The sequence below is a fragment of the Aythya ferina genome (genome assembly GCF_964211825.1).
Source record: "Aythya ferina genome assembly, chromosome: Z".
Taxonomy (NCBI): domain Eukaryota; kingdom Metazoa; phylum Chordata; class Aves; order Anseriformes; family Anatidae; genus Aythya; species Aythya ferina.
Window position 1 is genome coordinate 77430772 of NC_140299.1, and position 13878 is coordinate 77444649.

At 39.7% G+C, this 13878-nt stretch overlaps 1 protein-coding gene across 4 annotated transcripts in view; it reads right to left on the reverse strand.

Annotated features, from left to right (window-relative positions):
* ZFYVE16 (zinc finger FYVE-type containing 16) overlaps nucleotides 1–13878 on the reverse strand; it is a 32262-nt gene that overhangs the window by 1750 nt on the left and 16634 nt on the right. For all 4 annotated transcript variants that reach the window (XM_084505162.1, XM_084505160.1, XM_084505163.1 and 1 more), the window contains exons 7-17: nucleotides 11060–11441; nucleotides 10421–10543; nucleotides 10166–10321; nucleotides 9327–9551; nucleotides 8087–8169; nucleotides 5310–5414; nucleotides 4333–4483; nucleotides 3068–3148; nucleotides 2303–2465; nucleotides 1361–1466; nucleotides 786–950 (exon numbers count right to left, since the gene is read on the reverse strand). In XM_084505162.1, the coding sequence (XP_084361288.1) occupies nucleotides 786–950; nucleotides 1361–1466; nucleotides 2303–2465; nucleotides 3068–3148; nucleotides 4333–4483; nucleotides 5310–5414; nucleotides 8087–8169; nucleotides 9327–9551; nucleotides 10166–10321; nucleotides 10421–10543; nucleotides 11060–11441 (1740 nt within the window). The remainder of the gene's footprint in view (nucleotides 1–785; nucleotides 951–1360; nucleotides 1467–2302; nucleotides 2466–3067; nucleotides 3149–4332; nucleotides 4484–5309; nucleotides 5415–8086; nucleotides 8170–9326; nucleotides 9552–10165; nucleotides 10322–10420; nucleotides 10544–11059; nucleotides 11442–13878) is intronic.

Below are 13878 nucleotides of genomic sequence, written 5' to 3' on the forward strand. Positions count from 1 at the left end.
TCACCTAGCATGAAGTGACATAAAGTAACATTGAAACACTGGGAACTGGGTAGGTTTTCAGGTTGATCACGAACTATTAGGTTTGCCAGAGGAACATGCAACATTCTACCTAGGTTTACCAGGCCACAAATCCTCAGCATCCTGGATTGCTTCAGACTTCTGTCCAAGAATTATCTGATTTTATTCTGGGATCAGATACTAATAGATAAATTTCAAAATAGATTGCTGAAAATTAGAATTTAAGGAGTACATTTACAGCTTCCCTCAAAATAGATAAGGAAGGGTAACAGAGAGTAAGACCTTCAGATACAAAGAAGTTTATTTCAATACTGGAGTTACGCAGGCTTTTGAGGGACATCCATATTGGACAGAACTAGGCAAACCTGTTCTCTTCTGCTATAGAAATATTGGAGCAAATATCTCTTCCTGAGTTGGGAGCTAATGCAGCAGAAAACTACATACTTAAAGAAAAGCATCAGAAAGTTAACTCTGTAACTCTCTAAACTGACTCACCCTGGAGGCAAATGAGTGCCAGAGAGAGTCAGAACCAGAGAAGAACAGATAACCTATAGCAAGCAGCTACTAGGGAATGGGGCAGAAACGACAATGAGGCTATTCCTTTCGTGAACCACTAGGCATTAAGTCAGCTTCTAAATGAAATTTCATCCTCAGTCTGGATCTGGGGTAGGACAAAAAAAATAGAACCATTCAGAAAGAGATCCAAGGTCTTCACAAGAAAGATTTCAATTGAAATGGAGTGTCTGCAATAAAAGTTGAAAGATTACCATATCTGAGTCAACAGAAACTCTTAGGCCTATCTTATTCATCCCATTATTTTTCAAGGTTTTAAGGTGTGGGCAAAGAGCAGCGCTGCAGGCAATCGCAATCTCTTTAGCAAACTGAAGAGGAACAGGACTGGATAATTCATGGTCCTTCAGAAAATAGTACACCTGAAACCACAGAAAGGATAAGGACAGACAATAGCCCGGTTACATGACAAAAGTAAGAAAATGAGTATGCAGAACAAAGTGAGCTATAAATATCAATGCTTGTTTGTTGGCATATTATTCTAACACTTCATGTTCAGTCATAATACTTAAGTGACCACAGGTGTATCTGGATTATACATTAATCCAGACATTAATTAGCAATGATAATAGACTTTTACAATGTACTCCTTTTCAGAGGAAGATAAAGTATGTAAGCTTATCAAGGAATCATAGAGAACAGTTTGCAAATCAGTATGGCTATATAGCAGGTAAGTTAGATTCTTTAATAGTAACATTTAATACCCCCTTCTTTAACACTACAATACTTTAAGTGGTAGTAAAAAGGCTGAAGTACAATGTAGTTTACTAACTTCAGTGCACTTGAGAACTTTTCCTTCTCTTTCAAAGTCTCTGCTGTGTGGCGCTTTTTCACTCTGAGTTCCTTCCATTGCTTTTCCATCCACTGGACTTAGAATTCTGTGGAAGATAATAGCGTTGTTAATAATTACAAAAAACATTTTATTTCATACAACTTTTTCCAATCTACAAAATAATGTTTAGTTATCCTTAAAGGCTTTTTAAACAGCTCTACAACAAAATGTAATACAGGATTTGCATCACGTCAACATAGAAGCTACAGAAAAAGTATCCTACACAGGGAACAAACAACACTTATTCAATAAAAGCCTCATCATATGGGTTTAAGAAACTATAAACCATCTTAGGTAAGGCACCGTTCTGCTTTAATTGGTCAGTGAAACCACAGAAAAAGGCATACTAAGTCAAGCCCAGGGCCTGAGAAATAACTCTGTTAATAAAAAGCAAGTTTTTGAGTTAGCAGCGTACAATTAAAGTTTGAAGATGTATAAACAACTGTTCAAAACACATTAAGTAAGGATGTCTTGCACCTTACTTTGTTTCACTAAACGCTGGCATTCAAAGCAGTGAGTGGCAAAGAGCAGTACTGTGTGCTCACAAGCCACCTCACCTCCCCGAGTCATAAAGAGATTAACTGCATCCTTAAATTGATAACTGATTCGATAGAGGACTTCCAAAGGTTCACACACACACTTCCTGTCAAATTCCTGAACATTGAAAACAGTATTAATTTCGGTGAACACAAGCTAAGCTGTTCTGCTAGTGACATCTAGAGGCTAGCAGGTACTTCACTGTCCTATTCCCTTACAGCTTTTAGTAGAACACTTCCTTTGAATAAAAATATGTTAGATTTATTTCAAGAAATAAAAGGTGGATATTTTCAAGCAGGGAACAAGAGAATTCTGTAAGATGCTTTGTTTTGGTAATACATTTACCCTTCATTTGTTTTTTCTTCATTTTCTACCCAGCAAATATCTACATATTCCTTTAGGCCTTCTGCATCCACTTTGCCACAAGTTATTTTAAAGTCCTTCTTGTTTCTTAATGCCTGGCGTAGGCTTTCCATCGTTTCCGGTGTTATTTGTACCATTAGTCCATCTAAAAGAAAATCAGTTAAGATTATCATTTATCTACAGAAAGAGTAGCATAGCTTTAAAGTAGAGTCTTAGCTTAACATCTGATAAGACCAGACCTCTCTCCCTCAGCTCCCTAATAAACAGACGTCAAATCCTAATTGGACACTACACCCAACAACAGCATCAAATGCCACATGACAGAAGTAGTAATTAAAGCTTTTCTAGTCAACAGAGCAAAGACCAATAGACTAATCTTACAAGTAGCTGGCATTTGTGTGTCAATACATGCATTTCATCAGTACATGAATCAAAATAGTTCTAGATACACGCAGCCATAAAGGAAATTCAAATATTGGCTAACGTGAAGAGAGATATAACCGAGATATGTAATAAAACCGACAGATGAACTAGCATGTATTTTTATAGAGCATGACTTGTTTGTAAGAGGTTTTCTAAAAGTTACAAGTCCTGAAAAAGTTTTACTTACTGTGGAATAAAGATCTTGCATAAAACTGCCTTCTTTTCCCCTCTCCCTCCTCCTTTCCCCCCTCCCCCGCCTTTAGGATCCTCTGGGAAAAAAAAGGAAAAAAAAAAAGAAAAAGACACATAGGACAAAATTCCTACCTTCAACTATACTGGATTTAGCTAGAAATCCTGAAGATGTCTTTAAGGCTCCATTAAACACTACAAAACTTGCACCTGTAACTAGAAAAAGTAGAAAAAAGTAAATATCACTACATATCTCTGAAGTTTGTCATTACCAACATTTAATTTACTTTTGTTGTTGTTTTAAGAGAGCAAACAAAGAAAGGTATTACTAGCAATCACTTAGACACAGGCTGGTACAAAACACTGGACCTTGGCAAAAAACCTTTGTCAAGCTACATTATGAGTGCATGAAGTATTCTTTTAAGATACTGGCAGATAGGTAAGAGGCAAGCTGGCAAAGCTCAAAATACAAAGGGGAGACAGTCACTGGTACAGTGTTGTGCTGTGGTGTTTTATGGTGTTTTTGGGCTCAGTCAACCCAAGTACAGCACTTCAAACAGAAGCACGCTTAATAGATATGCTTAATGAAGCACAAAACAGTATTTGTAATTCATGCCAGAGATGGCAAGAGTAAAGCCTTACCAATCTGGAATTCCCCTGCAACTAATGACTCTTGAGAAGCACAAATAATCAGCCTGGATACACTGCTCTGCAATGTAAATGTACTTTTTGCAAAACCTCAAAAGGTACCTCTACACCCTTCACTACACGTGGTTTCATCAGTTTGCTAGGTGCTGTATAGAGTGATTCACTCATACTGTACTTCCATACACTCAGTTACTCAGGCTGTTTAGTCTGTAAACATATTGCACAGTTCACACTAATATTAAACTTGGATTTTGAAAGATGTAAAAAAATGATGCCTAAAAATGCAAGCTATAATAAAAAAAATCTAAAAACAAGCAGAAAACAATTTGAATCTTCACTTATCATTTCTAAAAGGTAACTAACAGCTGAAACCAAATAGCAATATTTTATTTTGCACTTACTCTGCTACTTGAATGCCTGAACTTTTTGCCTAAATAAGCTACTGGGAATACACACTTTCCTTGCAGCATGAGTCAGTGAACATACATTTTATTTGCACTGTGAAATTCTTCACTCAGAGGGCGGTGAGGCCCTGGCACAGGCTGCCCAGAGAAGCTGTGGATGCCCCATCCTTGGGGGTGCTCAAGGCCAGGCTGGATGGGGCTTTGGGCAACCTGGTCTGGTGGGAGGGGTCCCTGCCCATGGCAGGGGGGTTGGAACTGTGTGATCTTTAAGGTCCCTTCCAACCCATTCTATGGTTCTGTGATTTCTGCTCTGTGATTGTTCCTCACATGCCACACTAGACAGCTTACCTTTCCTAGGATGTTCAGTAGCGCTGTTTGCTTGTGTATGATAGTGGCCATGCTTATTCTGCACACACACCAAGTGAGAATCTGCTTCAGTATTGAAACTGGCTCCAATACTAATTACATGGTCATTAGAAGAATTTACCACCTTCATCACCTGTCAACATAAAGTTTGTCATTAAAGTGACAAATCTTTTTTTGCAGTACTTGTTTTAAATACGAAGACATTAGAAAAATCCAGGTCTCGAAACAAATCCCAAGGATTATTCACTTAATTCCAGAAAGGCTGAACAACTTGATTTGCCATGACTAGTTCGAGGAAAACTAAACATGATTAAAAATTCTACTTCAGTTGAGAGCGATGTCTGACTACTGATAACGCAGAGTATCAGAGCTGTAGGGATTTTGTTGGTTATGAGGCGACGCATTAAGCATCATGCAGTTTACTCCTCTTTTTTGTTGTTGCTAAAGGTCAGTTAAACTGTAATACAAACTACACTGACGAAATATTTTTTAGAAATTGTATTGTATTTTGAAGTTTTACGCAAAACAGCACTTTCACAAAATATATAGGAGATTCTCCTTGGAAACATATGCTAAAAGACTTTACAGAAATTGTTGATCTTTCACCTTTAGCAGGCTACCCTAGGCCTCAATTTTTCACTCATCATCCATCTTCTAACACAGCCATGAAGACAGAAACGTGCATTCTGATGATTTCATGCCCTCTCCCCAGACATCACATGCTTATACCATTTTAAAGTTCAAAGAGTCTACTGCACAGCAAACTAGAGAGCTGCAATCAGGTGGAGAAATCACTTGCAGAACTCCCTGGAAATTGATTTGAGAATAAAGCATTACCGCCTCCAAGAATCACTTCCTCCCTCCTGCCTTTTTTAAAAAAATAAAAGACCTCACATAAAAGACGTAACTGGTGTTATACAAAAATGAAGATTAAAGGGGTTTGGATTACTTTTACTCACCTCATTATACTTCCTTAGGGGTATTTTAATACAGCTTCTACCCATTTCCACATGAACAAATAGGTTGTCTATGGTATGCAAAGTATATTGATAGTTTCTAAGATCCTATAACAGACAAAAATTTAATGTCAGCAGACAGTTTAAGTATAATTTCCTTACATTTGAGAGTACTTCTCATCAGAACAAAGTATTTTACATCCAGCCCCAAGAGCGTTGGTTTTCAGGGAGGGTTTGGACAACGCTGTCATGGCGTCACAGATCTCACTGCACTGCAAGTTTCAGCTGAACTGACACTGTCTAGCAGCAGCAAGGATATGCATCACAGACTCCCTTTGCCTTCACCATTCACCACCACCTCAGTCACTTGTGTGGTACTAGATTTTGTGATCTTTAACTGTTGAGCTTGCACCGCCTGTAGTTAAAAATCTAACAAGAACATTTTGCAGTCATCTTCCCGTGACTCAAACTCCTGCTGTATCAAAAGAAGTAACCCTGCCAAGAAGCACACGTTCTCAGTGTTTTGAGCTGATGCCACTGAACAGATGCCACTGAACACAGCTATAAAGGAGAATCACAGCAACTGTAATCCAACTGAAAACAGCTTCTATAGAAGCCCTCCCTGTCACCAGTACAACATTAAGACTCCTTTAAGTCCAACGGTGTAATTCCACAGCAGGCTAAAGAAAGGAATGGGTATACCACATCAGATACTAAGACAAATCCGGTTCAATATCCCCTGCGTGACAGTGACAGAGAGTGAACACTGATGATGCTACTCCTTATGTGCCTGTATGTCTTTCCCAGGCTACTCTTCCAGACCTTAACAATCCGTGGCCTTAGTACTTGAATAACACAAAGGCTGTGGCTTAAGCCAATTAAGTGAATCTTGATTCTCTTAACGTACTCTTCTGCCCTCTGCCCCCACGCTGGTACTGGTCCATGGACAATCAGGCAGGGAGCAGCCTCATGGAATTGAAACTTAATATTCTTTTTTTTTTTCTTGATGGAGGAATCACTATTTTCATATGGCTTAATTCCTGAGATTGATTCTCTACGTAACATGGAAATCAATGATAGCAAAAACAGAGAGCCAAAGACCGCCACTTCATCTAAGCTGTAATGGTTTCTAGACTAGAGAGGATTTAGCAATCACCTGGGTGTATGCAACTGTCTGTAACCTTTCCAGTACTTTTGCTTAAAGCCTTAAGGATAAGTTCTACATAAGTGTTAGAAGAGGAAGTTACCAGTCAGAAATACAGGTTTACTAGAAGTTTACATCAAACTATTTGGGTAACAAAGGAAAAATTATTGACTTGAAGTAAGTCAAGTCTTTCATGTAAGATAGTCAGACTGATTAACCTTAACAAAGTTAGTTTTGTGCATCAATGTAATTAATGTTACACTTAGAATAAAGAATCTGCCTGTCAAGTTTGCTTTTTCAAATTTAATGAGATGTCAGATTTAAGACTAGAGTTCTTGTGCCAGAGCAGTCCTTGTAAAAGAAAAATGTAACTGAACAGTGATTACTATCAGCTTTACTGTAAATTTCAACATTTTTCCCAGTTAGTTAAAGCTATTTCTTACTACCACAGACTGTGCTAACAGAAGCATGACATGAAAGATTATACCAGGTTTAACTGATGAAGTTTCGGTAGCAGTGGGGCTGCAGGGCTGCTCTGCGAGCAGAGCCCAGTAAGTGCCCCATGTCAGAGCAGAGCCAGCTCCAGCCAGCGCCAAAAGGGACCTGCTGCTGGCCAGGGCATGGCCATGAGCGATGCTGGGTGGGCCTCTGGGAGAGCAGACTGAAGAAAGGGGAAAAAACAGCAGCTGGGAGAGAGGAGCAAGAAACAGAGAACCAGCCCTGCAGACACCAAGGTCAGTGAAGGGGGAGGGGGGGGAAGGTGCTCCAGGTCCCAGAGCAGAAGATGCCCTGTGGTGAGCGAGGACATCAGAGCAGATCTCCAGACTGCAGCCCGTGAAGAACACCACGTCACAGCAGATGGATGTGGCCTGAAGGAAGCTGCAGCCCACGGAGAACCCACACAGGAGCAGGCTGCTGGCATGAACAGCTCTCCCTGTGGAGAACAGCTCACGCTGGAGCGGTCTGTTCCTGAAGGACTGCACCCTGTGGTGAACACCCGTGTTGGAGCAGCTGGCAAAGGGCTGTAATCCCATGGTAGGGACTCCACAATGGAGCAGAGGAAGAGAGTGAGGAGGAACGAGCAGCAGAGATGAAGTGTTATGGGCTGACTGCAACCCCATTTCCCATCCCTCTGTGCCACTCAGGTGTGGAGAAAGTAAAAGAACTGGGAATGAAGTTGAGCGTGGTAAGAAAGGGGGGTGGGGTGGGTGAAGAAAGGTGGGCTTAGTTTGTTTTTATTTCAGTTCTCACTTCGTTATCTATTGGCAACAAATTTAATCTTCCCCAAGCCAAGCCTGTTTTGAATGGGATGGTAATGTGATCAACTTCCCTGTCCTTAGTTCAATCCACAAAGATTTTTCATCTCATATTTCCTCCCTGTATCACGAAGAGGAGGCAGAGAGAAAGCATCTTGGTGAGCACCTGTCAGCCAGGCAAGATCAACCCACCACAAAGATTTAGCTTTCCTAACTGACATCTAAATAGTCTTTGGTAAGGAATTTCCCAGTTAGCTCTGAAAAACAAAAACGTTAGCTCTTTAACGTTGCCAAAAGTAATTCAGCTTTAAAGAATCTTAGTTCTGAGGGTATTTATATAAAATAGATTACAACAGGAAGGGAAGAGAACAATTACTCACAACAAGTAGATTCATTACTGTGTGTCCTATTTCTCCAAAGAGTGGGTTTCGGTGTCTGAAACTTACTAGAGGAGTTGGATATGCTGGAGTGGAGGAAATAAAAAAGGTCATGTTTACTTACCAACAATTGTAAAACTCACTAATATAAATACTTTCAGCTATAGCCTATGTTTCTTAATTTCATTATCCAAACTGCCAAGTGAACTATCGCCATTGTGTTCTCCCTTACTCTCCCTCACTTCATCCCACTGCATGGTTTCCTCGCCCATGGTTAAATCCTACTGCAATGTCTGCATGTCTCCCCCAGCAGCAGAAGTCTTCTGAGAGACCTGATGCCGTTCACATGCTTTATCAGCTACGCTTCTTGCAATAGGTGGGCTGGAAGGAAACGCCCTGTGTTCAGTCTTTGGGTTATGAGTCATAAGAGGAGATGCAAGGCTCAATAGTTGTTTGAGTATGAATACCATGCAGGTAACTTCTAATACGAAGTACCACTTAGTATTGGTAGGCCATGAACAAAGTGATTAAAGAGGTTCATACAAGGTAACAAGGTTTTAAGTGCTTTGAAGTTCTATGGTTGGAACAGAAAAGGTACAGATGGAAACCAAGGGAAAGCAAGGAGATGCAGGAGACCACAGACAACATAAAGTAATCTGAAAACAAAGCAAATTGCATTACGAAGTCAGGATTGAGATCAAAGAAGGTGCATGGTTGATACAAAAATGACCATAAATTTGTTGAGAAAGAGTAAAACCAAAGCTACCACCCTTGCCAACACCCAGGCAGAAAGTAGAACTCCACTACTGACTCAAATGCATGAACAACTGAGTGATGCACATTTATAGGCTTAAAATCTCTAAAATGACAGGCTTGTTTATTAAAAACCATCCAAGTTGGAAAGAGTTTATGTATCTTTGAAATCTATTCCACTCAAGTAACAGCTCCATGCTGCAACTTACCTAAACTCCTTATCTAAACTGTCTCCAAGTAAGGAACAATGTGACAGGAAATAAAGCAGCACCTACACCTCTAGATTAGTGCCTGTGTTATTCGAAGAGCAACTCTAGATGTCATTTAGGACAGTATCTGCCTTCAGGTCCTGTGCAAGCTGGCTTTGTCTCTTCAAGTCAATGACAATTTGTGAAAGTATTTTCTTCCAGTGAATCTGGAGCAGTGTCAAAGTTATGTTTTTCGAGGGGAATTTTATATCTATATGGCTATTAGAAGTGTTAAAACTTACCCCCATATTCTGCTCCCAATCTCAACATCAAACGGATTGGAAAAACTTTTGCCCAGGGTATTTCCATCTTATGGATTAGAATGCCACAAAGAAAAGGGTTATCTGGTAGAATTAAATCATCAAGTTTCTGAAAAGTTGGTGAAACAAACAGAAATCCTCCATGATCTTTGTTATCGAGAAAGTTTTCAGTAAACGTAATGTTTTCCATGTTTCTTATAAATCTTCCTGTTGAAAGAGGGACAGAGAATCTTTATACATCTTTAAAAGTAACACGCTATTGCCAAGAAAACTAGTACCTACTCTAATGTCATTGCTCTACCACAGTCTTGTAAACTGTAAGGTATATATCTCAAATCTTGCTGAAAATTTGAGGCACCTACACCCATAAACTAAGTGCTCTATAGTCTTATTTATTAACTAGACGAAAACTATTTTTTTTCCAAACAAATACAAAAAACTTTGAAGTGTACAGTGTTCTGGTACATACTGACTGATGAACTTCAATTAACAGACCTCATATTTACACACATCTGAGTATTGTACTTCTACAAATGAAGTTCAGATTCCTTGAGCCTATGGCATAGGGTCTTATACCCAGAATCTCTAAGACCATATGAAGAACAACAACAAACAAGCAAACCAGATGTTTACAACTGAGGAACTTAAATTCTTTCCCTCCCATTTTTTTTTACTTAGAGAACCCAAGGCTAACACTGTAAGTTTTTTTCCATCAAACCAGACACCTACAAAAACTGCAATAAAAATTATGTAAACCTCCAACTTTAAAAGACAAGTAAGAAGATATTATATTACAAAGTTAGATCATCATAGTTACATACCTTTCACTGCATCCTTATAGATGTTAATAAATAATTTGAGCATCTCATTAGGAAAAGTCTCCTCATCTGGCAAACACTGCAACAGAATGATAATTTCTGCCTGACCCAAACCATGTAGTCCGTTTGTTGAGAAGTACCAGCATTTTTCTGAAGAATCTTTAATCAAAGATAGATACCACAGTAATAAAGATACTGCTTTATATAATCAGAAGAGGAAATACAGATTTAATGGAAAATGAAATGTGCAGTACTTACAAGATATTAACTTGACATTCACAAGCAAGTTTGCATTTAGGATAAATGTTAATGGATTGGGACCTCCTTCCGCAAGAAGCAAGGTGACCTGTTGGTGAGACGGATGTTCTTCCACTAGAGGATCTAAATAAACATCTGATTTAGTTCAATGTCAGCCAAATGTTTAAAATAAGAACTACAGATCATAGCATATGACTGTCCTATCTTCCCATGTTAAATGGGTGGTAATTATTCTCAAACTTAGATCAGCTGAGGATCAACCAGCTATTCTATTCAAGAGCTTATCCTAAGATTCAAAGGCCATACAAAAATAAAGCAGTAACTTCTAACAAAGGTGTGAACTAGAGCTGCCACTCATTTGTTGATTACTGATAAATTGTGTATGCTGTTTTCTCAATCCGTATGCTGGTACTGTCAATTACAGACAATGAGAACTGTCACTACTATAATGCATTTAAGTGGTGAAGCGCTATTTTCATAACATTTTGACACTTTAATAACTCACGTTCAATTAACAAACAATCAATCCAATGTGCACAGATGAGAGTTAAAGTAGTATTATAATGTAAGTTATATACAAAATGGTAATATTTAGAAATTTTGCATCTGGTGATACAGTACAACTTATCTGAATTTTACCTTTTCCTTTTTCACCCACTGCAAGCAAAAGTGGTGGGAGTTTGTCACCATCAGGAACAAGGCTGATTTCTCTACGGACAGAGTTCTCAACACCACAAAGTGCTCTGTAACTTGAAGGACTAACAGGCATATCACTTTTAGTCCGATCAACTAAACTGGAACTAGTTTTCTCATCTTCTGTAGCAGAAGAACTCTCTTTAGTTCCTGGAGTTACGGATCTATAAATATGCGCCATCTCACTCTGGCCGCAAAGAGCCTGCTGCACATCCTGTTCTGAAGGAACAGGAGGACCTAGTCCCTCCATTCTTGTAACAACATCCATTTCTTCTTTTGGCTTTGAATTTACATCAGTTAGTATGTCATCTTCCTCTGGGTTTGCAGCCTATGAGAAAAAAAAGAAGATCTAAACTCTAGTCTCACAACAAACTCTTAACTTCTGTACTAGCAATCTAGAAGCAAAAAGCACATTGGGAAAGAAATCTATCAAAAATTATAGGAAATGCCACTAAATCTCTTGCATTTTTTCCCCCATTGTTAGAAGTCACATTAGTCCCTATCTTAGGTGAAGATGTGTTACTGATTTGTTTGGTAACAAAAAAAAATCCTACCAGTGTTGTAAATTAGTTGTATTAGTATAGTTAGACCTAAGACATCAACGATGTCTTATGATCAGTAATGATCATAAGTATCCCTTAAGCAATCTGTTCTGTATTACTGTTTCCTCACTCATACCTACTGAACATTGTGATCTGTCCTCATTTTGATCAGTTCAGTATTGCAAGCAGCTGTTAGTAGAACACATCAGAAAAGAAACAGGAGTCTAGCGTTGGACAGTCTGACTCACTTCTAGTTTGGTGTCAAAGCCATGCTGCTCCCTCAGTGAAGCAGATATGGCAAGCTAAGGGCACAGTCACGTTATGATGTGAACTGTCATCAAAAAACAAACCAGGAGGTGATCTATCACCTTCCATGTATGCTAAGTTATCACACTACAAATCCATGTAGACTTGCATCCTATTTCAACAGGAAAGACGACATTTTAACAAGAAAAAAACTAACAGCTCTACGCTTGTCCTGCAATAATAGTTCTCCTGGTATGCCCTCAGCTTCCATCAAATCCCCTGCTTAGAGAGATGTGTGTGCCAGAAGGGGTGGGGGAGAGACACCAACCCCCCCCCAAACCCACCAACCCCACAAACACACACAAAAATACAAGAGCTATGATTAAAAGGGCCTCTGGTAAACTTCTTCCCCACAAATTCACTTGCTGGTGTTGTCTATCACTTTATACTTTCAGCCTTCGTAGCATCTTGTGACAGCATGTTCAGGATTACATGCTCTCTGGTAAAGCACATCCAGAGCCTTAGAGCTGCATTATGGAGGGTTTGTTTCAACCTTGAAAGCTGCACACAGGAACCACCAACTAATTGTTTCCTTTGTCCATGCCACGTTTAATTTTAGACGTTTCTCATCTTTTTGAAGTGAAAATGCCCTATTCTTTCCCCAAAATGGAACACGGGATGCATCTTTTGATCACAAAGTTGGGTAGAGCAAGAGCTGCTAGGTATATTCAAGTTCTGAGAGCAGTATGGATGCATTTATTGTCATAATGATTTTCTACTTCTGTTTCTCTTTTCCCATCCACTTACTTCCCTTTTTAACAATTAATTAAGCATTTTCTTCAGATTGACCACTGACCATAAACCGTCCTTTTCCACCCAGTGAGACAGTAATAAATGTACCATTAATAAGCCCCAAATCACACACTCCTAAGCCTGCATTTCAAGGCATATCACACAATCTAACATCCAATTCACTAATACCTGGAATGTATTTGCCTTCACTGTTTGAACAGTTTCACCCTTTTTATCCTCTGCAAGTACAACAAACAGCACTGCGTCCAGGACACAGAACAATTAGACTCAGTTCTTTGTCCCTTTATCACTTACGGTAGCTGTTCGGTTTATCTTTATGATTTGGAAGGGGGCCTTTTCATTTCTAACAGAGGCCTGCTTTCTTTCAAGAGCTCCCGATGAGCTTTTCTAGACATACATGTTCACGAACAGCATCAGCATTACCTCTACCACTGCACATTTCCTCTAACAGAAGCGTGAGGCATGATTATCCCCATCAAAAATCTTTAATCTTTGCACTTCTTCGCTATCACTCTGAACAGCTCCTCAGGCCCAAAGCCACTGCGGAAGCCAGATTCACCTGCGACTCAGTGGAATCCTTGTTCAAACGGAATCACGTTTACTGCTATCCCTGCCTCATGAAATAAGGCTGATTTACATATTACACACCCTGCAGCTGTAGAGATTCTGCATGCAGCAGGTCTCAATGTGACTGCTCCTTGAACTGGACAGCTCGTTACTAGCGGAGCACCGGGCAGAGCCTGATGCTCTGGGGAGCCTACCGTGGGAAAATGAGGAACCACGTCAGAGCCCAGGAAACAACGTGATAAGGAATTTGAGCTCGATTATGATCAATCACTTCATCTAATCAATATGGTGCCTCATCCCTTTGCTATCTCTAATTCAAGGAAAAGCCCTAGTAGCACCATTCCTCTGTTTACACAGAGGAGTGAAGCCTTATGCTGCCTCGCTCCCTGGCTATTAATGTACTATGGGCACAGGGTGATCAGGCCTCCTTTGTGACTGACTCTGGGGGGCCCTGTGGCATGGATAATTAACAATGGCACAATTAAGTGCTAAGGGGAGAGGGACTGCACAACCTGAGCCAGTAACCTATAAAAAAAGCTAAAAAGACGTGAATCCTGGAAAACTGTCTGAAACACAACGGCCTCACCATCCCATAAA